The sequence below is a fragment of the Nelumbo lutea genome, chromosome 6 (assembly GCF_056320005.1).
Source record: "Nelumbo lutea isolate HS-2025 chromosome 6, American lotus-T2T, whole genome shotgun sequence".
Lineage (NCBI taxonomy): Eukaryota > Viridiplantae > Streptophyta > Magnoliopsida > Proteales > Nelumbonaceae > Nelumbo > Nelumbo lutea.
The window spans coordinates 64,155,389-64,180,719 of NC_142689.1; the positions used below are offsets into that span (position 1 = coordinate 64,155,389).

Here is a 25,331-nt window from a genome sequence, read left to right on the forward strand (position 1 = left end):
TGGAACATACTATTTTATTCAATTTATATTATATTTTTTTAATTTCATATATAAATAATTGTATAAATCAAAATTCATATAAAATAAAATTTTAAGATTTTTTCAATTTCTTGTCTATTTTGTTAATTTATTTAACTTTTTGTTATATATTTTTTTTCAATTTTTAATAAAAATTTATGTCTCTCACACCTTGGCCTATGGTTGAGCCCACCTGGGCTCGTGGTACAGGCCTAACCTTTGAAGAGTTTCAGTAGGGCATGACCCACCCAAGACCACTTGTTGGCATGGCACGACCTGTTAAAACATAGACAATCTGCAAAATCATGTCGTATTGGCACAATACAACTTACTTTATATTTTATGATGAAGTAGTACAAAGTAAAAAATAATAATAAAGAAATAATTATAAATTGTCAAACATCAATCAAACCACTTTTTAATGACCTAAATCCAAATTCTTCCCAACTTATTTCAAATTGTTTATCATAGTTGATTTGCATTAATATAGTTTTATCTATTATTTTTTCAATTCATTTTCACGATGCACGGGCTTCTCCACTAGTAATTGGCTAAAAGAATTCAAAGAAAAAACTCATGGGGTTTGAAAAAATTGAATGAGCCAGTATACCGTATCCATGCTTTAAACCTTATTGAGAAAGTAATGAGAGCCAGAGAGGTGAGCTACAGACAACAGTGACTTATTACGTGTGTATTAAATTTCATAAATTTTTAAAAATTAGAAAAATGAAAGAAAAGGCCACGTAATCGTCTGACTCGTCTCTCTCCTTCTCCTATGAGTTGGTAGTTTGTGATTGTGATAAATATGGTTGCAGACTTGCAGGAGATTCGGACTCGAAGTGAGGTGGATCGTAAGCTATTAAACTTTTTTATTTAAGCCCAAATACGATAACCCAATCTTACCAAAATTCCGTTTTAATCCAAACCCAATAAATTTCGCGTTTCGCCTTTATATTTCTGTCTTAATTTGTGGTTTCGTATTTTGGAGCTTAGAGGTTGGTTTGCTGGGACAAGTTTCAACAATGGAGGATTGTTCTCTTCCGCAGGATTCTCTCTTCCTTGGATTTGATAGTTCTACTCAGTGAGTTATATCAACTTTTTATTTATTTGGGGTTTAGATTTTGTCTAAATGGAATAGTTTTGCATGTTGATTTCTGTTTACCAAATAAATAACTACAGCAATATCAGAACCCTTGAGTTTAATGGGAGTCTGATTGTTTAGGTCACTCAAGGCGACGGTTTTAGACTCCAACCTCAACATTGTCGCTTCAGAGATAGTGCATTTCGGTTCTGAATTGCCCCACTACAAGACTAAAGATGGAGTCTACAGAGACCTATCTGAAAACGGCAGAATTGTGTCTCCCACTCTGATGTGGGTGGAAGCTCTGGACCTTCTTCTTGGGAAATTTGCCAACTCCAAGTTGGATTTTGAAAGGATTGTCGCTGTTTCTGGTAGTGGTCAGCAACACGGAAGTGTCTACTGGAAGAATGGCAGTTCTGCCACATTGGCATTTCTGGATGCCAGTAAGCCATTGCTGGATCAGCTTGAGAATGCATTCTCCATAAAGGAATCGCCGATATGGATGGATAGTAGCACCACCGAGCAGTGCAAGGAGATAGAGAAAGCTGTTGGAGGTGCATTGGAGTTATCCCGAATTACAGGGTCGCGCGCTTATGAGAGGTTCACAGGCCCACAAATCCGGAAGATATTCGAGAAGCAGCCAGATGTGTATCGTGAGACTGAGAGGATCTCCCTCGTTAGTTCCTTCATGGCATCTCTTCTTATTGGAGCTTACGCCAGTATTGATGAGACTGATGGAGCAGGGATGAATTTGATGGATATCAACCAACGTGTCTGGTCTAAAATTGCTTTGGAGGTACAGTTTCATATAACTGGATTTGAGTTCTCCAACATTATCGTTTTGATATATCAATGGAGATTGGTGGCTTTGCCTCAATAATTGTCATTGTAGGCTACGGCACCAGGTTTAGAAGAAAAGCTTGGAAAATTAGCACCTGCCCATGCTGTTGCTGGTTTCATTGCTCCCTATTTTGTGGAGAAGTGAGTAGTATTCTTCTTCTTACCCTGAATTATCAAAATTCCATGTTCTTTGCTCTACATTACCATGTTGTCTGATCTTTTAGTATGGAATTCTTGACTTGATCGACCATATACCAATCCTATTTTCAAATGCACTAGAAATATGTAAAGAAAACTCGGTAAAACCATGTGAAGAAAAGATTATCATGCTCTGTTATTGTAGTCTTGCAGCACAAGAAATTCTTTTTTTTCTTTACACACACAGCATTGCTTTAAATGTATTTGATATTGGGAAAAACTGAAACAAGTATAAAATGTTCATTTTATCTCTTCACTTCCCATGACTAATGTTTGATACAACTTTTTACCTCTGTTTCAAAAACCAACCTGGAAAAGGAATTGCTTTTCCCTCTGGGTGGCAGGTCAGCAGTTCAACTATCCAGGTCAAATGGGTTGAAATGATCCTAGCCATTAGATTAGAATATTAGATTAGGTTATGAAGATGATAATACTGCTATCTTCAATCGTTGCTGGTGGATGATAGTATCTCTCTCATCTTTTCTCTTCTCTCTCTATTTCTGTCCTACTCTATTATTTTCGGGGGCTCCTTCATAATCATTTCAGGCAGAGCTAGGAAAACACCATTTTTTGAGTATTATTTTGATATACAGATACATGTATATCAGTATATGTTGCTCTTATAAGCGTGTGACCCTCATTAACCATGTGGACAACCCTAGTATGGAGATCCCTCATTAACCATGTGGAGATCCCTAGTGTTTGGTTGGCAGCTGGACCTTTTTGCTATGGTATCTCAAAACTTCATTTATCAAAGACTTTTGAGATAAACTGGAGCACAGAAAATTTATTTGGAAAAGGCTACAGGGATAACTATCACTCATGTGCATCGTGTGCCTCCCACAGTGTATCACCATGTAAATTTGGCAGCTGAACTATGATACAGTGCCCACATTTATATTACCTATTATGTCTACAAACTCAGCCTTCAACAATTCTTTCAACCATTATTTTCTTGCAGCTCCCAATTATACTTGGTAGTTGTATGGTGTTTAATGTACTGAAAATAAATGTTTGTTGCTCTAACTTTACATTTTAACTCTGACAAAAAGAAACTTGTTTGATCTGGTTTCAGGTTCCACTTCAACAAGAATTGTTTGGTTATTCAGTGGTCTGGAGACAACCCAAACAGCTTGGCAGGTGCTCAGTTTCTTTCATCTAAAATTTCTTCCTATAACTCTTAATTAATGAGTACAGCCAATCATCTGTAGACTGTAGATTTTATTAAAGTTGCCCAGTATCTATAAGAAAATATTGCTTGCATCTGCAATTATTATGCCTTAACCATCTTTGAATCGTTAATTCTAATGTAACTGTTTTCTGATAGTTCTCTAATATACAAGTCTTAAAGCATGATATATGAGTTAATTTTATAATTATCTGAAAGCATAACATCACCTCTGTGATTAGTTGAATAAAAGATCATATGCAATGAACCAAAATTATGGTCTGGATCCAAGATTTTAGAAGGTGAATAAAGTTTGATTTGAATGTTAGTTGCTCTTAGTTGTTAGGCCTCTAAGATATGTTTGTTTGGTGCTTGGAAGGAAATGGATGCTCTTCAGAAACTACATATTTTAGTATAATTTTGATCTAGGTAAACAGAGAAGCTCCAGTGATGTGCTAATCTTGCATTATCTTCAATAATTTTATTCTTGTCACTTGACTCTAATCAATTATATGGTCATGCTGTCAATAAACCCAATTAGGCTCTACCAGATTGTACACACACAGACATGTGAGTGCATGCATGTACTTGTGTCTATGTATTGTGCCTACCTATGTGTTTATTATATAGAAATTAAGACTACATAAGAGAACACAAATACCAAGTAAAATATCCACCGTATTGTATGATTTGAATCAGATATATCAATGTAGAAGCCCAAGGATGACATCTATATTTAAGGTTGGGGTAGAGCTCCCAAATTCCAAGACAGTGACTCACTAATTATAATTGGTTGATCAAAGAACACAACCTATTATGTAGAAAATGAGGAGGGACATTAAAATATATTTTTATTTCTCATAGAGCAGGACCTAAAATTTACTGTGATTAGGTCGAGTTTCTATGTGTTCATTATTTCTCTAACTCAACAATTAGTATTGTGTATGGTATTCAAATTATATTTTGACTTTTAAAATAGCCTTTATTTTTATGATGTTTTAATGGTCGAACAAACATATAAAAAGTATTTCAAAGCAGGGTCTCCATGGAAGTGTAATAGAAGCATTGGAAAATTATGGAAACCATTGAAAACTTTTGAATAATTTAGAAATCTAGAATATATAAAATGATAGAATAAGAATTTGGTGGCTCCCCTTTTTTCTCAGGCTGCTCCTCTTTCATTTTCAAGATGTTTATTGGAATACACACCTAAAATCTCTTCATGAATGCCAAAAGTATTCAAACTTAAGCCCTCCTAGTTCATTCCTTCATATTCCAAAAGCCATACAATGGATTGGGACTTGAGAATGAGATTTTGAGATCTTTTTTGTTTATGCTTATGCATATTTTCAGATTGTTTCATTCTCTAATTCCTTCAATACATATATGATGGTTTTGGATATCACTTATTTTTTTCCTTCTGCTCTTCTTATAAAAGGTATATATTCCTTCTTAAATCATTTGTATAGAGCAAATGATAAAATATTAACACAAGAAACTTAAACCTAGATCCACAGATCTACTTAAAACTTTCTAGGCAACTATCTTCTCCAAACTGTATCATAGGATTCATGGAATTAAAAGAAGGCATAAATCTAATCTTTGCCTCTACTCTGATAAAAAAATCCAGAAAATCTTGCCACAATACTCTTGAATATAAATAGTTGGAGGGTGGCATAACTCATGAGTATTGCTTCTTTCTGAACTTGATACACACAAACAGATAAACTTTTCTTATGGAAAATATACTTCCAGGTGTACCATCAGGTTGTCTTCCACTGGTTTATTGTTATGGGCCCGGGTGTAGGATCGCGTCACGGGTCGGTCCACGGGGAGAACCTCCTGTTTTCCCTTGTTCCTCCCTTTCCTTGAGGAACCTATCTTGGCGCCCTAATGGTGATTTGTCCAAGAGATCACCCTAACTCTCCTTACTCCTTTCTTGACCGAAAATTTGATGCCTTTATTCTTTAATTCCAGCTCCTTAAATAGGAGATTACAAGAGGTAGGGATACTCCTTATTGGATTCGACTTCTTACAGATAAGATCCCTATCTTGGGAAGGATAAGACTCCCTAGATAAATCAAACTCCTACTATAAGACTCCCTACTAAACCTTATCGGACTAGATAAATGAGAAAAACAAATAAGATAACTGTGAAAGATAAGATGAAGTAAGATGCGGCCTAATCCCACGTGGACTCCTGTGTGGACACCTCGTTACTGCTGCTGTTGCTGCCTGTGGCGGTATTTCTTCCCAACGAATGCATCCGCAACATTACACCCCTCTGGGACTACGAGCTTGCCCTCAAGCTCGGGATATGTGTCTCGTAGTTTAGTGAAGGGCATCCAAGTGGCTTCGGCTGATGGTAAGTTGTCCCATTCCACAAGGACCTCGAGGACACCCCGATTGATTCTGGAGCGGACGAGGGCTCAGGGTTGGAGGATGAGCTTGCCGTCTTTGAGGGGCAGTAGAGCGGGTATCTGATCCGGTGGATCTCTTGTGAATGACTTGAGCAAGGAAACGTGAAAGATATCATGGATTCTGCTGTTCGCCGGTAGCTCGATCTGGTATGCAACTGGGCCGATCCACCGTAAAACCTTGAACGGTCCATGGAATTTAGGAGCCAGTTTGGGAGCAGCCCGCTGTCTCAAGGATCGTTGTCGGTAGGGCTGGAGCTTCAACCACACAAACTGACCCGGTTCAAACGTTAGCTCTCGTCGATGCTGGTCATAGGTGTGCTTCATGCGTAACTGCGCTTGTTGCAGGCGGAGAGAGACTTCAGCCAGGAGGGCATCACGTTCCTGGAGGGAATGGTCAATCTCGTCCATTTGAGTCGATCCAGGCTCGTATGATAGCAAGCGAGGAGGATCTCAGCCGTAGACTACTCGAAAGGGTGTCATGCCCAGGGATGAGTGATAGGTCGTGTTGTAACAATATTCGGCCCAGGGAAGCCAATCCACCCACCGTCGCGGCCGGTCCCCTACAAAACAGCAGAGGTACATTTCGATCGTGCGGTTGACTACTTCCGTTTGGCCGTCTGTCTAAGGATGATAGGCAGAGGAGAAGGCCAAGGTTGTACCATGTAATCAGAACAGTTCCTTCCAGAAGGTACTGGTAAAAACGGGGCCTCTGTCGCTGACGATGGATTCCGGTAATCCATGTAGACGAAAATATATGTAGACGGAAATATATGTGTAAAGAAAATGTGGGCGACTGAAATGGCATTGTATAGGTGTGCCATAGGGATGAAGTGGGCATATTTAGAGAAACGATCCACCACAACAAACAGAACCGACTTCCCTCCCACCTTGGGTAGTCCCTCAATGAAATCCATGGATATATCCGCCCAAATCTGCGTAGGAATTGAGAGGGGCTGAAGAAGGGCGACTGGATGTAGGTTCTCCCATTTATGTTGTTGGCATGTGGAGCAATTGTTGATGAAGTCCCGGATAGAAGTTTTCATTCCTGGCCAATGGAAATCTGCTCGGATACGATGCAATGTCTTTTGAATGCCCTCGTGAGTGGAGTTATGTATATCGGAGATGACTGCGGGGATGGAGGAAGAATCAGCCAGAAGGTATATACGTCCTTTGTAAAGTACAGGCCCGTCATGAATGGACCAATTGGGGTCGGTTGTCCCGGACTGTATCTTCTGAACAAGGTCTCTCCATTCCGGTGATTGTGGCAGCGTGTGCCGAATGTCTTTTAGTAGGGTGACTCGGGGTTGTGGAATCGCATGAAGGAGCATATTGTCTTCTTCTCAGCGAGACAAGGCATCTGTGGCACGGTTTAAGGATCCCGCCTTGTAGTCCACCCGAAAATCAAAACCAAGCAGTTTGCTGACCCAATGCTGTTGTGGCGAAGTGGTAAGCTGTTGTTCCAACAAATATTTGAGGCTGTAGTGGTCCTTCTTGATGACGAAGGACCTTCCCCATAGGTATGGCCACCAGTGTTGTACTGCCTTGGCCAACCCAATCAGTTTGCATTCGTACGCGGGTAATTTAAGATGGTGGTCCGCCAGTTTGCGATTGAAGAAGGCGACCGGGTGCCCTTGTTGCTGTAGTATGGCGCCTATGCCGGTGCCGGATGCATTGCATTCAACTGTGAATTCGAGGTCAAAGTTTGGCAATTGCAAGACTGGTGTGGAGGAGAGGGCTTCTCTTAAACTCGCAAAGGTTGCATCGGCTGCCTTATCCCAATGGAAGGCATTTTTCTTGAGCAGATTGGTTAGTGGGGCCGCCAAAAGTCCGTAATTTTGTACAAACTTGCGATAGTAACCCGTCAACCCTAGGAACCCACGGAGAGCCTTGGCGGACTGTGGTTTGGGCCATTCTTTGATAGCCTGAATCTTGGAGTCATCCACATTGACCCCTTGCCCGTTGATCACATGTCCTAAGGACCCAGCGTTCCCCAAAGGAGCATTTGGATCGCTTAAGGAAGAGTTTGTGCTGGTGCAGGAGTTCAAAAACGGTCCACAGATGCTGTACGTGTTCTACCCACGACTTGCTGTAAACTAGGATGTCATCAAAAAATACTAAGACAAATCTGCGGAGGTGGGATTGAAATACCTTGTTCATCAGAGACTGGAACATGGAAGGAGCATTGGTGAGGCCGAATGGCATGACTAGGAATTCAAAATGGCCATGATGTGTTCTGAAGGCCGTTTTCTCCACGTCTTCGGAAGTGGATTGCGTCACAGGTCGGTCCACGGGGAGAACCTCCTGTTTTCCCTTGTTCCTCCCTTTCCTTGAGGAACCTATCTTGGCGCCCTAATGGTGATTTGCCCAAGAGATCACCCTAACTCTCCTTACTCCTTTCTTGACCGAAAATTTGATGCCTTTATTCTTTAATTTCAGCTCCTTAAATAGGAGATTACAAGAGGTAGGGATACTCCTTATTGGATTCGACTTCTTACAGATAAGATCCCTATCTTGGGAAGGATAAGACTCCCTAGATAAATCAAACTCCTACTAAGACTCCCTACTAAACCTTATCAGACTAGATAAATGAGAAAAACAAATAAGATAACTGTGAAAGATAAGATGAAGTAAGCTGCGGCCTAATCCTACGTGGACTCCTGTGTGGACACCTCGTTACTGCTGTTGCTACTGCCTGTGGCGGTATTTCTTCCCAACGAATGCATCCGCAACATTTATCCCTCCCTCAGTGGCTACTGCTATGGTCAGATTGGTATCAACTTCAGTAGTTCACCATGCTCTATTAATTCATGGTACAATTGAGAAACTGTTGAGCAAGAGCAAGTGAAGAGAGGAGAGGAGAAGGGAGAAGAGAGGTGATTCGAGTGATTGAAAGCTATCCAGAACATAGGGGGCGAAAGAATGAGTTTATTATTTATACTAGTACAGTCGAACAATATAAACAGAGGAGAAATTACAACAGTACCCCTATGGTACTAAACCTGAAATACATAAACAACTGACAACACTCCCCCTCAAGTTGGAGCATAGATATCAATCATGCCCAACTTGTCACAAAGATCATGATGTCTGGAAAGGTTTAAACCCTTTGTAAAGATGTCTGCAAGTTGGTTCTCAGAAGTGACATAGGGGGTACACACTTCGCCTGTGATAACTTTCTCTCTGATAAAATGCTTGTCAACTTCGATGTGCTTTGTTCTATCATGTAGCACCGGATTGGCAACAATGCTTATAGCTACTTTGTTATCACAAAATAGAGTTATAGGTTTGGTCACTGGGAAACCCAACTCCCCCAACAAATTCTTTATCCACATGCCTTCAGCAACCCCGTGGGCCATAGCACGATATTCAGCTTCAGCACTGGATCTAGCTACCACATTTTGCTTTTTACTCCTCCATGTAACAAGGTTCCCTCCTATAAAGGTACAATAGCCATTGGTACACTTTCTGTCACTTTGGGATCCAGCCCAATCAGCATCTGTATAAACCTCAACTTTCAAATGTCCGTGCTTTTGAAACAACAAACCAGTACCCGGATACTTCTTTAGATATCGGAGGATTCTCTCTGCTGCTTCAAGATGAGAAGACCTAGGAGCATGCATGAACTGACTAAGGACACCAACAACATATGCAATGTCTGGGCGAGTCATAGAAAGGTATAACAATCTCCCTACAAGCCTCTGAAACTGTTTCACATCCTTGAGCGATTCACCACAGTTGTCTCCTAATTTATGGTTGGGGTCAATGGGAGAGTCAACTGGCTTCACCCCCATCTTTCCAGTGTCCTGAAGTAAATTTAGGACATATTTTCTTTGAGAAATGAAGATACCCTTCTTTGATCAGGCAACTTCAATTCCAAGGAAATATCTGGCAGGTCCTAGATCCTTCACTTCAAACTGAGTGGCAAGAAAAAGTTTCAATTTCTGAATTTCATCCTCCCAATCACCAGTAACAATTATGTCATCCACATATACAATTAGAGTAGCAATTTTACCTTCTCCTTTTTTCACAAACAATGTGTGATCTGATTGACATTGACTGTATCCTTTCTGCTGAATTGCCACATGGAATCTGCTGAACCAAGCTCTTGGTGATTGTTTCAGCCCGTATAAGGACTTCTTCAACTTGCACACTTTTTGTTCATTGCCTTGGGCTAGAAAACCAGGAAGTTGAATCATGTACACTTCCTCTTCAAGGTCACCATTCAAGAATGCATTCTTGATGTCTAGCTGGTGTAAAACCCAATCCAGATTAGCCGCAAGAGAGAAAAGGACTCTAATGGAATTCATCTTGGCAACGGGGGCAAAAGTTTCTACATAATCAACTCCATACACTTGAGTAAATCCCTTTGCTACTAAGCGAGCTTTATACCTTTCCATTGTTCCATCAGCCTTATGCTTGACTGTGAACACCCATTTACATCCAACTGGAACCTTTCCCTTAGGAAGATCAACAAGTTCCCATGTGCCATTTTTGTGAAGGGCATTAATTTCTTCCCTCATGGCATTTGTCCATTTAGGAACTGAAAGAGCTTCAGCCACATTCTTAGGGATAGGGACACTGTCAATAGAGGTAAGGAAGGCACGGAATGAGAATGAAATGTTCTCATAGGAGACAAAGTCGGAAATGGGATGTTTAGTGGTGCACAATCTAACACCCTTCCTGTGAGCAAAAGGACAATCAAGATCATTAGCAGTAGAGGAATCATTTTCAATAGATTCAAGGACATCATTGGGAGCCAAAATACCTGAGTGAGTATGATCCTCCCCCGAGGAGTTTGGTGGCACTAGAGGTACAGCTTCCTGATTCTCTACAGCTCTTGAATTTGGTTGGCCTTTGCGACGACGAGAAAAAACACGAAAAGGTGGAGGATCAGGGAGAGAGGGAAGCTGAACCAGTTTCTCCTCATGCCTACACTCCCCCTGAGGAGAAACAGGATAGAAAGGCTCATCTTCAAAGAAAGAAACATCCATGGAGACATAGAATTTACGAGAAACAGGATCAAAACAACGGTATCCCTTTTGAGTGAAGGAGTAACCAAGAAATATGAAAGGGATAGCACGAGAATCCAATTTCCCACGGATGGGAGACAGATTTTGGACAAAACACCGACAACCAAAGACACGAGGAGGAATAGAAAGAAGGGGAGCCTTAGGAAAGAGAAGTTGATGTGGGGCTTTGTACTCTAACCGACGAGAGGGCATACGGTTTATAAGGTAAGTGGAACAAAGAACAACTTCAACCCAAAACCGTTTGGGAACATTCATATGAAGTAGTAAACCTCGAGCCACTTCAAGGAGATGTCGGTTCTTCCGTTCGGCCACACCATTTTGTTGTGGTGTGCGGGCACAAGAGCTACGGTGAAGGGAACCATGCGAAGCAAAAAATTCCGTGAGGTCACTATGAAAAAATTATTTTGCATTGTCTGATTGGAAAATTTGGATTTCAGTTTCAAATTGAGTGAAGACCATCCGCTGGAAATCTTGAATGGTTTTTGGTACTTCTTCCCTGGTTCGCATCGGGTATACCCAAGTATATCTAGAATAATCATCAATGAGGGTAATGAAATACTTGTAGCCACTCTCAGATGGTAAAGTAACAGGGCTCCACACATCAAAATGAACAATGTGAGACGGAGATTCAGATTTACTATTTCTTTGAAGAAAATGATTTCTACAATGCTTACTCAACTGACACGTTTGACAAGAAAAATCAGAAACAGACATTGACTTAAACAGTTTTGGGAATACAACTTTCAAAAACTCAAAGGACAAATAACCAAGACGACAATGCCATAAATAGACTTTTTTCCTATAGGACTGACTCATAGACCAGCCTTATTCTCTAGCATGTAAAGTCCATCAGCCATACAACCCCTACCAATCGTCCTCCCTGAGGTCAGATCCTGAATCACACAATGAGAAGGGAAAAAAGTCACTGAGCAATTCAAGGAATTAATAGCACTACTAACAGAGAACAAATTAATGGGAAAATTTGGAACATGAAGAACATCAGAAAGGGTAAGGCCAAGAGGAAGAGAGAGAGTTCCTTGACCAGCTATGGAAGAGTATGATCCATTGGCTAGTCTCACCTTGTCTCTTCCAGAAAGAGGGTGATAGGTTTGAAAGTAAGAGGACATACCAGTCATATGTTTTGATGCTCCAGAATCAATGATCCATGGAAAGTCAGGGGTGTGAGAAGCAACATGGAAAGCAGTGGCAGGGTTACTTGACGTAGATGCAAATGAGGTTGGGGGAGGAGTATCCATCTGACGAATTGCTCTACCATAGAGCTCTAAATGGTCACGGAAGGAATTCATAATGTCCTCCCTCGAGTCAGGTCCAGTGAGATGTGTCTGAGTCACAGTAGAAATGGGGTCTGATTCTCCGGAGTAGCCATGTTGGACATGTGATGTTTCTTTGTATTTTGCTGTCCATACTTCTTATTCACCTCTGAACCTTGCTTCTTAGTCAGATCTTGAGCCCATTTTGGTTTCCCATGAAGATCCCAACAAGTATCTTTGGTGTGTCGGGGTTTCTGGCAATGAGTGCACCACAATTTTTCCTTATCCTCTGTTTTTTTCTGGAGATCTCCTTTCCGGGAAGAAGATCCCACAACAGTAGATACACCTCCTTTTGCAACTAACACAACAGCATACCCACCAGGGTTGTTCATCAAATTTCTCCTGCTTTCTTCAGATTGTACAAGAACATAGACTTCCTGAACAGAAGGGAGATCCTTAGAGCTGAGAATCTGAACCCTGATAGATTCATACATAGGATTCAGACCATGTAAGAATGCAAACACCCTTTGCTGGGAGACAAGCTATTTGTACTTCTTAGCATCCTCATCACACTTCCAATCCACACTCTGGTAGTGATCCAACTCCTTCCAGATAGATGTTAAGTCGGAGTAATAGACCGATAAACACCTCTCCCCCTGTCTACAAATAGAAGATGCTGCCTGCAGTTGATAAATTTTGGCATAGTGTCGCAATTCTGAATATGTAGACTTTGCTTGTTCCTAGATTTCATTCGCTGTTTCAGCCCACATGAAATTCTTCCTGATTTGAAGTTGCATGGAAACCAAGAGCCAGGACATAACAATATTGTTCTCTTGATTCCATCTATCATATTCAGCACTCCTGGAGGATGGTTCTTTTATCCTTCCATTAATATAGTCTATCTTCCCCCTTGCAGTGATGTATAATTTGATCCCTCTTGACCACTCCAGGTAATTTAAACCATCAAGAGGGACAACAGACATGGGAAAGGATAGGTCATCCCAACCATTCCATTCAACATTGAGAAAACTCCAGATGTGGCTGAATCTTCACTACCCATGATATCTGAATAAAAGGTTGAAACAACAACCAAAAAAGGTACAGCCGTACAAGACTATTTCAGAGATAGGTCCTTCTAACCACCGGTTTCACTGAGAACAAAAGAAAGAGCACTGCTGTTGCAGTACAAGAACAGGTCCTTCTGACCTACAGTTTCACTGAGAACAAATAACAAACTGAACACTGCTGTTGCAGTACTGAAACAGGTCCTTCTGACCTACGGTTTCACTGAAACAAGTCTGCACACTACTGTTGCAGTACAAGAATAGGTCTGAATGACCTACTTAGTAGGGCTGATAGCTAACCAGTCAAGGAGATCAATAGGGTAGCCGAACAATCAATTAATAAGATTAATGTTGAGCAGACAATTAGTCGGCTAAAAACATACCATCAACAGTCCACAATACCAACAACAAAAAGTTTGAATACAGTTACTTTGTTAAGGAATACGGTCGCTTAACAGTAGGGCAGCCGAACAGTCATCAAACAGTTCAGCAAACAATAAGCATCTGAACAGACAAGGATGATAGTCCACAAACAATAGGCATCAAACAGTTCATCAGTTCATCAGTCGAACAGACAACAGTAGGGCAGCTGAACAGTTCATCAGTCGAACAGACAACAGTAGGGTAGCCGAACAGTCATCAAATAGTTCAGCAAACAATAGGCATCCAAACAGACAAGGATGATAGTACCTCTTTTAGTTTCAAATGATAGTCTCCCTTATGGTAAACCAGAACTCCTTGACTGTAAACCAGAGCTCCTTCTACGAATCCTCAAACAATAGGCAGTCGAACAAAAAATGAGCAATTTTTGAAGACAGAACACCCTCTACGAATTGCAAACAATAGTCTCTCTACAGTCGAGCAGACAGGAGGAGCAATTTCCTGGGCTGGAAGATGAAAAAACTCTGTAACTTCTGGGTCGAACTGACTTCACCAGATCAGGAGTTCGATTGGAGACAGCACTTGATGCAATAGTAGTTAGCTGACACCACCCTTCAGGCCTGGACGACTTGCTCTGATACCATGTTGAGCAAGAGCAAGTGAAGAGAGGAGAGGAGAAGGGAGAAGAGAGGTGAGTCGAGTGACTGAAAGCCCTCCAGAACATAGGGGGCGAAAGAATGATTTTATTATTTATACTAGTACAGTCGAACAATATAAACAGAGGAGAAATTACAACAGTACCCTTATGGTACTAAACCTGAAATACATAAACAACTGACAACAGAAACTATTGGCTAAAGTTAACATTAAAAGTGTCCATTGTACTCTTGTCTTGAGAGTTTACTGTGCCAATCATTAGCAACTGGATGAGTAATTCCTCATCATTTCTGAACTATAATATAAGGCATAACCACTGTAAATGCTGGAGGAACCAAAATTCTTGAGTGGTACATAAAGTTGGATAATTTTGGTATTAATGGAAAGAGTGAAAAGGGGATGTGATATGAATTTTAGTGTCATGCTAAAATTAAAGAGTGGCGCAAGCAAAAAGGGAGAAGAAACAGCACCTCCCTAAGAAATAGTAGGTACTTAAGACTCCTATAACTTAAACACCATTTAATGAATGAATGAGAATGTCAAACTGCTAGTGATGCATTTGCAAGTCCTGACTTCTTTTGTACGTGGTTAAAGGTAGAGAAGAAAATTGCAAGCTGCATCATGTTTATGTTATACAAAGTAAAATTCTTTTTGGTAGATCTAGTTATAAGAAACTATCAATTTACAACAAACAAAGTTCTACCGATGTAATAATAGAACAGGAAAAAGAGAGAGCAAAATAAAGAAGGCATTTTTATATTATTCCAACTTTTTGCATGCACAATTCCTATGACTAATGATAGACAGACACATTACAACACCATCTCAATATATAATCGGCTCCAGTTCAAGTATGATGTGAAGGTATGAAGGTGGGCGTACACAAGGTAGTATGCTCCAAGGGCTAGAGTGACCAAAATGAGAGGAAGACATAGTCTTCAATATCTCAAACACACAAACAGAAGACACTCCTTTAACACATATTTAAAATTAAACTAAACATACCATAAAGAAGTGCAAGTATCCATTTAAAACTACTTAGCCCTCGTCACATATTTTCTCTTTGTTTTATTTGTTAACCTTAAATGCAGTGAATTTTGTATATTAAGTTAAAATAAACAGTTATGGAAATATAATATATATATATATATATATATATATATAATTATAGTTTAGCTTAATAGATTCATAAGATTGATGTATCTCATGAATGAAGTTTAATCAGTTTCTGTTGAAAAATATCACAGGTAAAATTTGTTATCATTTAATCCCATTTTTTGTAAGATTTCATTAATCCCATTAAAGCTCTCATTATTTGGAATATTTTCTATGGAGCTTTTTGTTTTATAGTAATCGTAAAAGACCCTGAATATGTCAGAGGAAATAGCCATTACTCCTACAATATCAGGGTGCCATTATGATTTCCCAAGACCAACTGATTTGGAGCTTATTAGGATGAATAGTTAGAGAAAATATGATAGGCAGACAATTTGGAGTTAACTGTTAACCTATGGTTCAGTCATTGAATAAGCAGTAATAGGCTATTCTTAATAAGTTTTTGAAAGGTACACTAAATTTGTAAGGGGTCTGAAGAATGATATAAGTGGGTGGGGTGATAACAGGTTGACAGATTATAGGTGGCTACAGTTTCATGGTACTGTGGAATGTTTTTAGGCAAGTCAAGTATCAACTGATATAGAGGTCGCCTGCGGAAAGAGAAAACAACACTTGCAATTTAAAAAAGAGAAATAGAATGTTTTAGGCGCCTTTTGAGCTCCATCATGGAAATATCTGAGATGGAAAATTTCTTCTTGCAATTTTTCCTTCTTTCAGTTACCAACTTTGAACCACCGATCCCTATCATTTTTCCTTTTCAAATTTTCATGTTTCTTCTTAAATCCACATGACATGTTCATAATCTTAAGTCCAACCCTTCCAAGTAGGGGTTTTAAGTACTCAAACCATATTTTTGCCTATTTAGCATGTCAAGCTTTGTTGTCACACCTGAGGATGTTCAGTTATGCTTCATGCCCTCACCTTGAGGTACATTTTTAGGCTTATGCTCTCGAATGTACCATTTTGAGCTGAATAGTCAGACTTACATTTGATTCCAAAGTTAGTGTAAAACCAATACTGGGCTTGTAAATACATGATGAGATGAAAATCATACACAGCTCTTTTTTTTTTTTTTTCTCTCTAGAGCTTTCACTTTCTTGCTCCTTTAAATTTGTTTGCCACTTTTCTTTCTTTAAAAGGATGATAATTTGTGCAGGCTTTCATATGCAAGTAATCTTTCTTTTTTACTTAATTGAATTTTACTTACTTTAGAAACATAGTCTTTATCTTGGGTAGAGACTTACCTCTGTTTTTTGACAAGCAACATTTCAGTAATATATGGCCTCAGCTTTGATTTCAGTAGGTGAAACCTCATTATTTAATGATCATTTCTTCCTATCATTTTCATGTTGCTCTCACTCTATATAACACACATTGAACTTCACAGGTTTGACCCTTAACACTCCTGGGGATCTAGCAATTAGTCTTGGCACCAGTGACACGGTAAGCTAAGGTGTACAATCTTATACTATCTGGTAATTGTGTTTTAACATTTCTTTTAGAATTTTCTGACCATAAGCATCAATTTTCAATCAGGATACCTAAAATTGTGCCTTTTCTATATATAATATCGTTATATAGATTCTAATAAGAATTTCCTAGATGGGTTAATATTGGTATAAGAGACCACACAATGAATGGTGGACCCAGCATGTGTAAAACTGCTTTTTACAAGACATATTATTCTACATAATGGTGAACCTTGGTATTTACTTTCTGGAAATACTGCTAAATTTTATCAAGGTGATTCTTTGATGTGTAATGCTATCTACCCATGCTATTCATTCAGGTCTTTGGGATAACCAGTGAGCCCCAGCCTAGTTTAGAGGGACATGTTTTCCCCAACCCTGTTGATACAAAAGGTTACATGGTAATGTTGTGCTACAAGAATGGGTCTCTAACTCGTGAAGGTATGACTCTCCTCTAATTAAGATTTCAGCAAAATGATTATTAGATCCCTCTATTGACAGTGCCTGATGCCACTACAATTATGGTGATAGACATAAGGAACCGGTTTGCAGAACAATCTTGGGAGGTATTCAACAAGTACCTGGAGAAAACAACTCCTCTTAATGGTATGCATGTCTTCCTTTGTAAAGTTCATCTACAGTAAGGGTGCAATCGAACTGAGCTGATCTGAACTTCAGCATGTCTTGGCTCAGCTTGACTAAAATACTCCTATATTCGAATTCAAATTGAAGTTCGATTTGAACTTCTATTTTCCTATTTGAGTTTGGTTCGAGTAAATATTTGATAAGTTCAAGTCTAGCTCGAAAGTTCAAAAAATAATAATAAAGCTTGCAAGTTCGAACTCACGAGCTTGGATTCAAACCTAAATTTGGCATATCGACCTTGCTTTTTTCACATTTGAAATAAACTAGAATACCGATAAAAATACCAATTGTTCTAACACACACACACACACACAACAAAACAAAACAAAAAAACTGCATAAACTGAACTGAAACTAAACATCAAGTTCCCTAGTAGTTTTCACTAGAAATGAATAGAAAAATAACAATAACATTAAACACAAAACCTGTATAACATCTGTCCCACCTTCAAGTACACATTAAGTTGATAACTCGTTATAATTTAAACCAGCTACAGTCAACATAAATTTCAGTAAATTAACTTAAAAACACTTCACAATTTTAACAAAATATATAAAGACACAAACCCAACTTAAAAGTGCAACCCACTATTCAAGCCAAGTTCAAAAATCCAAAACATATAACCAAACCAACATATTCATCCACCAACTTCTTGTTTAACCAACAAAAAAAAGCACAACCCATACAGCCAGTATATGTTATATAAGTTGTTTAGTTCAAAAAAACTAATCGAACTTTGAGATTTGGACTTGATTAGCATTGAATTCAAATTGAACCAAATTGAATTGGAGCCAGAACTGTTCAATTAAAGCTCGATTTGGTTCCACCCCTAATATACATGTTATTTATATATGTTGTTAAGCATGTTATGCCATTTGCTGTAATAGGTGGAAAGTTGGGATTCTACTACAAGGAGCATGAAATTCTTCCTCCTCTTCCAGGTGAACAATGGACCTATACATGTATTTGTTTGTATGTGTCTCTCTATCTGTACACACACACACACACACACACACACACAGATATGCACATCACATGTCAAATTCTTTTGTGAACTACCTCTGATGTACACAGTACACATCCACTTTAATGATAGTTTCATATTGGGGATTAAGTTGGAAACAATTGACTTGACCGGTAGACAGTCCATCACATTATTTTTAGAAAGTAAAAGAGAAGAATTGAACTTCATGGAATGTCAACCAACCCCCACCATATGTACCACTTGTGTGGCATATCATGGGTGATATGGAAGTCACATGTGCTAGATATCCTGAGTTAAGTAGTCAATTACTTTTTTAACTGCAAGAACCCATACAATTTCTAATCTTGTATCTGCATTTAGTTGGTTTCCATCGTTTTATTCTTGGAAACTTCACGGATGATGCAATGGACGGGTTGAAAGAACATGCAGTGGAGGAATTTGATGCTCCTTCAGAGGTTGGTAATCGTGGATTGCTTGCTGCTTCAAATTGTCAATGAATGAGCCTTTATTTAGGCTAATTCTTCATATCCAATTTCAGGTACGAGCAGTAATTGAAGGTCAGTTTCTCTCAATGCGAGCTCATTCTGAAAGATTTGGGATGCCATCTCCTCCAAGACGGATAATAGCAACTGGTGGGGCATCAGCAAATGAGAACATTCTTAAATCAATAGCTTCCATTTTTGGCTGTGATGTCTATACAGTCCAAAGGCCAGGTAAGCAGCTGTAAGATTATAACGTGGCATTTCCCGTTTGTCTACAATGTACTTAAGCCAGCGTTTTAAAGGCATGGGAGGCATAAGCTTGGAGGCGCGCCTCCAGGCGAGGCTCTCCCAAAACGTCCTGAGGTGTATGCCAAAGGCACTGACACCTCTGAGGCGTACACTTCATGCACTTTTTTCATGAGGTGTGCTAGAGGGGTACGTGTTATGGACGCCTTCCTCGGGAAGACGTACCATCGCCGCCGGCAACAGCAAGGATTCGGTGATGCTCATCCTACCCAGTTTGGCAACAGCAGCCTTATCTAGATTAGATTAGCTCATTTTGTTTGTTCTTATCTTATTGTTCTTATCTCTTATCTTATCTTGTTAATAGCTTATCAGATTAGGATTAGCTTAGCTTATCTTATCTTGTTAGTAGCTTATCATATTAGGATTAGCTTATCTTATCCTTAGCAAGATAAAACTGGAAGTCTCCCTATTCAGCAAGGAGACTCCCTTTGATTAGGACTCTTGTAATCTCCTATTTAAGGAGACCCCATTATTGAATGAGATATCAAATTATTTAGTCAAGAGTGAGTTGGGAGAGTTGGTGATCTCTTGGACAAATCACCGAAGGTGCCAAGATAGGTTCATCACGAGCAGGAAGGAACAAGGGAAAACAGGAGGTTTTCCCCGTGGACCGACCCGTGACGAGATCTTATTCCCGGGCCCTCAACAACTTGGTATCAGAGCAAGGCGTCATGGGAGATCTAGAGCAGCTACCTTCCAGGGTCCACGACCTCGAGCACCAACTCGTGGAGACCAGCTCCGAAGTTCGTGAGATCAAAGGTGAAGTGCGAGAACTGCGAAGACTAATGGAGATGTTTCTTTCCAACAGGGAAAGGAACTCTGACGGAGGGACAGCAGTTAACGACCACCGGCCAAATCTGCCAGAGTCTTCCAGCGAACAGCAGTCCGTCGGCCATGGAGCAACCATCATCCCCAAGTACAGCAGGCTGGAGTTCTCGCCGAGTTTTCAGATCTGTTCCAGGAACCGAAGGGCCTTCCCCCTTCCCGAGCTTGCGACCATCGTATTCCTTTGGTGGCGGGTTCAGCACCAGTCGTTGTCAGACCTTATCGCTACCCTCACTTATAGAAGGATGAGATAGAAAAACAATGTACAGCGATGCTAAACCAAGGGATCATACGCAAAAGTCACTCCCCCTTCTCTTCACCGGTTCTGTTGGTGGCGAAGCAGGATGGAACGTGGAGGTTCTGTGTTGACTATAGAGAACTCAATGACCGGACGATCAAAGATAAGTTCCCTATTCCTGTTGTTGACGAACTGCTGGACGAGTTGCATGGTGCCCAATATTTCTCTAAGTTGGACCTCAGGTCCGGATATTTCCAAGTTCGCATGGCTCCCGGTGACGTGAAGAAGACTGCTTTTCGCACCCACCATGGCCACTTCGAATTTTTAGTCATGCCATTCGGACTCTCCAATGCACCATCTACATTTCAATCACTAATGAACGAGGTATTCCAGCCCCATCTGCACAAATTTGTTTTAGTTTTCTTTGATGATATCCTCGTTTACAGTGTAGAGAACACTGAAGTGGGCCCCACAGCTACGGTCCCACTGTGTTCGTAGGGTAGAAGATATTCTAGTCTGCCTAGGGTTAGCTATTGGTCATTTAGTTGTTTCAGTTGTTATTTATTTCAGTCCTTGTTTTACTCTATTTGTTATGTAAAGACTAAGGGCAGATCTGTCCTTTCCATGTAATGAGCATAACCTATAAATATTAATTAAAGTGGCGGCGGCAGAATATGATGCTTCTGCTCCTCCTTTCAACCCTTGTGTTCTACTACTTCTTCTCCCTCTTTCTCTTCTCTCCTCTTTCTTTCTGCTTATCTTCGATCCTGAGATTCATTAGGGTTCAAGACTGATAACAGTCCTGAACTTCTAGTTGGTATCAGAGCTAAGTTCTCTCATGTGAGCCTAGTCCAGCCGACCACATGAGAACCATCTAAGGCTGGAAGACTGAGAAAGCAGAGTTCGTTGACTGGTTCTTGGAGATCTCCAGAGGATTAGCAGCTGTTTGAAGAAGTATCACAGTTGTAGCAAGTTGGTGATCAGGAAGAATCAGAGAAGGCTAGGGTTCGGGTAACCTTGGTAGGCAGCGAACTGCATTCTACTGTAAGTTTTTTACTTTCTGAGAGAAGTAACATCAGAAAAGATAGGTTGGACCTATCCAGTAAGGGTGGCCGAACTACTCTAGGGTTTTATCTCTCTATTCTCTAGGGTTTCTCTAGGGTTTTGTCCTATCCCTACGACAAACCCTAGTATTAGGTCGGAACTTGTGATCTTATTCCTGCGGCAAACCCCAGAATTCTCCTCAACATTGATCAGTTTTAGGGTTTCATATTAACCCTAATACAAACCTTATCCGTAAGGCTCTTAGGACTGATTAAAACCTCGAATTTGCTTCAACATATCAGATTGCCCTTCAAACTGTGTTTCAATCTTTTTTTGGGGTTTCAAACACTTTTGAAGGGGTGAAAACAGTTCGGACTGTTGCTGTTGTGTGTGGTTATTGATTTCAGATCAGTCTTATATATATTTCATGCACATCTATCATGAGTACAGATTGGTTCTCTACTAATTTTGTGACTGTTGTTGGGATTTCTAGTGCTGGTTTTGACTGTAGTAACCCTAATATTTGATACTTCTGGTTCTTGACTGAAATGGAGCTTAAGAATCAGGCAGAAGGCAGTTTTGGGAACAACAGTTATGGTGGTGGTTCTGAGACAGGTTTTCAGATTACAACCGTAAAGTTTGATGGATCAAACTACTTGGAATGGGCCCAATCAGCCATGATGGCTATTGGGGGAAGGGGCAAAGTAGGGTATCTCTTGGGAGATGTAGCAGAACCTTCCAAGGGAGACCCTACGTATACCAAGTGGGTCCAAGAAAACTACTTGGTTATGACATGGCTCTGTAATTCAATGCAGCCCCATATCAGCCGAAATTACTCATGGGCAAAGACAGGTAAGGAGATATGGAATGTGATGAAAGAGACTTACTCCCAACCCCTTAATGTTGCCAGAGCATATGAGTTGAAATGTGAGGTGAATGCCCTTAAACAAGGAGAGAAACCGGTGTCGGTCTATTTCTCTAACTTGCAGTCCCCGTGGCATGAGATTGATCACTTAGAGACTCTTGAGTGGGAGAGTCCCAAAGATGCTCAGATGCATAGAAAGCACATTGAGACAAACAGAGTGTTTGAGTTTCTGGCAGGACTGAATTTAGAATATGATATTGTGAGGCAACAGATCTTGACCAGAGATAGTGTGACCCTCTCTCAGGCATACTCCTTAGTGCACAGTGAAGAGACCAGGAGGAAAGTCATGATGCAACCTCAGCCGCTTACACCTGCCTTGGTAGCTGTCAAACCCAAAACAGAGGGTGATTCAGAGAGGGACAGAAAGAAGGAAGATAAAAGGGATGTGGTGTGTGAGCATTGCAAGAAACCTAAACACACAAAAGAAACATGTTGGAAGCTGCATCCACATTTGGTCCCGGCAAAGTTGAGAAATAAAAGGAGTAATGCTCATGTGGCTACGACTATTGATTCAGCATCCTCATCTGGCACGAGAGGCACACCATTAGAGACCTTAGCTGCAGTTCGGGCAGCTCTAATACAATTGGAAAAGGAAGTTGGCAGTTCAGCTCAGTTACCGCAGTCATCATCAGCTCCAGCTACATCGGCCTTTGCACACTCAAGTACTCGAGCCTCAGCCTACCATGCCTCCGCTCCAAGTACTACTGAACCGTGTTGGGTAATAGATTCAGGTGCATCTGACCATATGACCAGCTTGCCCTCTCTGTTTACTACTTATCACTTATCTTCTGGTAGGGATAAAGTATCTATAGCTGATGGCTCTCTTGTCCCTATTTCTGGCAAGGGTGACATCAAACTGTTAGATACTATATCCTTGTCCTCTGTCTTGCATGTTCCTAAACTGGATACTAACCTCCTTTCCGTCAGTAGCATTACCAAACATTTGAACTGCTCAGTAACTTTCTTTCCTGACCGATGTGTTTTTCAGGACATGGAGACGAAGAAGGTGATTGGGACTGGTTGTGAGACGAATGGGATCTATCTGCTCGGGGAGAGTTCTCGTCGGGAAGAGTCAGTGGATAAGAAGTTACTGGTTTCTCAAGTTGTGAGTCCGGTTGTGTTGTGGCATAACTGGTTGGGTCATTTATCTTTTCGGTCCTTGAAGAGTCTGTTTCCTACTTTGTTTGAGTCTGTTGAGTTATCTCAGTTGAAGTGTGAAAGTTGTGAGTTGGCTAAACATTGTAGAAACTCTTATTCATTGAGTAATAAAAGGAGTAATAGTTCTTTTGATATTGTGCATACTGATGTTTGGGGGCCATATCACATTCCTTCTATGGGGGGGGTACAGGTATTTTTTACTATTTGTTGATGACCACACCCGTTTTTCATGGGTTTATCTTATGCGATCACGAGATGAGGTGCCTGTCCTGACCCAAAACTTCCACCAAATGATCCTAACACAATTTGATGCCAGGATAAAAGTACTTAGATCTGATAATGCAAAGGAATACTTTGCTAAGCCATTGGCATCGTACCTCCTTAATCATGGGGTTATCCACCAGAGCACGTGTCCTCATACACCTCAGCAGAATGGGGTTGCAGAGAGGAAGAATAGGCACATCTTGGAGGTGGCTAGAAGTATTATGTTTACCTCCAATGTCCCTATTCGCTTCTGGGGTGATGCTATCCTTACGGTGGTATATCTTATTAATCGGATTCCTTCTCGGGTTCTTGATATGAAACCTCCTTTTTCCCTTTAATACTTCAATGAGGAGTTGTTCACTATTCCCCTCAAGACATTTGGCTGTACCTGTTTTGTTCAGCTTCTTGGTCTAAATCACTCCAAGTTTCAACCCAAGGCCTCCAAATGCATCTTTCTTGGTTATGCACAAATTCAAAAGGGTTATTGTTGTTACGATCCTGTCTCAGGGAAGAAGTTTGTATCCATGGATGTCACTTTCTTTGAGGAGACACCCTACTACTCTCGGGTCTCTCCTCAGGGGGAGAGTAGTGAGCGTGGAGATTTGGGTCTTTTTCTTCAGGGGGAGGAGTGCAGTGAGGACAGGGTTAATACCTTTGGGGCTGTTCCCTTACCTATTCCAGTTGATGATGAGGGTTGTAGTAGCGAGGGCGGCCAAAGGGATCGGGAGTTGAGAGTCTATCATAGGCGATGCAGGCAGATTGATCCTGCTCATCAACAATCCCAGCCAGCTACAATCTCTTCTGCGACTCCAAGTCTAGATATTACAGTCCCAGGGCCCACAGAGACTCCTTCCATTGTTGCTACCTCACCCTCTGCAGATGACCTTGACCTTCCCATTGCCCTCCATAAAGGAAAACGGCATTGCACCACATCTACAGCCCACTGCATCTCCCAGTTTTTGTCATATGATCGCCTATCTCCCTCCTATAGGTCCTATCTCACCTCTGTTGCTGATGTCCCTATTCCGAGAACAGTGCAAGAAGCCCTATCAGTCCCGGAGTGGAGAGGTGCAATGCAAGTTGAAATGGATGCCCTGTTGAAAAATAATACCCGGGAGCTAGTTGACTTGCCCAAAGGAAAGAAACCAGTTGGATGCAGGTGGGTATTTACTGTGAAGCATAATGCGGATGGTTCCATTGAGAGGTACAAAGCTCGGCTAGTTGCAAAGGGGTTCACTCAAACTTATGGTATAGATTACTTGGAGACATTTGCTCCGGTAGCCAAGATGACCACCATTCGGGTTCTATTATCTCTTGCAGCAAGCTACACTTGGCCTTTGTACCAAATGGATGTTAAGAATGCTTTCCTGAACGGGGACTTGCAGGAAGAGGTCTACATGCAGTTGCCTCCTGGATTCTATGATACAGAGGCAGGTAAGAAAGTTTGTCGGCTCAATAAGGCTTTGTATGGTTTGAAGCAGTCACCTAGAGCTTGGTTCGACAGATTCAGACTAGCCCTTGGGAAGTTCGGTTATATACAGGCCTAGTCAGATCATACATTATTCATCAAGAGGGTGGAGTCGTCACTGACACTACTTGCAGTTTATGTTGATGATCCCTCAAACAGTTTCTTCATCAAGAGTTTGAGGTGAAAGATCTGGGTACACTACGGTATTTTTTGGGTATTGAGGTTGCTAGATCTAAGCAGGGGATCTTTGTCTCTCAGAGGAAATATGTGTTAGATCT

General features: G+C 40.7%; 1 protein-coding gene across 6 annotated transcripts in view; it reads left to right on the forward strand.

The window, feature by feature from the left end:
- The first annotated feature begins 751 nt into the window (after positions 1-751).
- Positions 752-25,331, forward strand: part of LOC148849261 (xylulose kinase 2-like) — a 30,212-nt gene continuing 5,632 nt past the window's right edge. For 3 of the 6 annotated variants that reach the window (XM_088948422.1, XM_088948424.1, XM_088948421.1), the window contains exons 1-11: positions 812-869; positions 1,012-1,099; positions 1,241-1,895; positions 1,992-2,080; positions 3,213-3,277; positions 16,632-16,687; positions 17,034-17,154; positions 17,245-17,319; positions 18,246-18,299; positions 18,704-18,798; positions 18,882-19,056. In XM_088948422.1, coding sequence (XP_088804548.1) covers positions 824-869; positions 1,012-1,099; positions 1,241-1,895; positions 1,992-2,080; positions 3,213-3,277; positions 16,632-16,687; positions 17,034-17,154; positions 17,245-17,319; positions 18,246-18,299; positions 18,704-18,798; positions 18,882-19,056 — 1,519 coding nt within the window. In that variant the 5' untranslated portion in view covers positions 812-823. The other 3 variants (XM_088948426.1, XM_088948425.1, XM_088948427.1) reach the window with 3 other exon arrangements.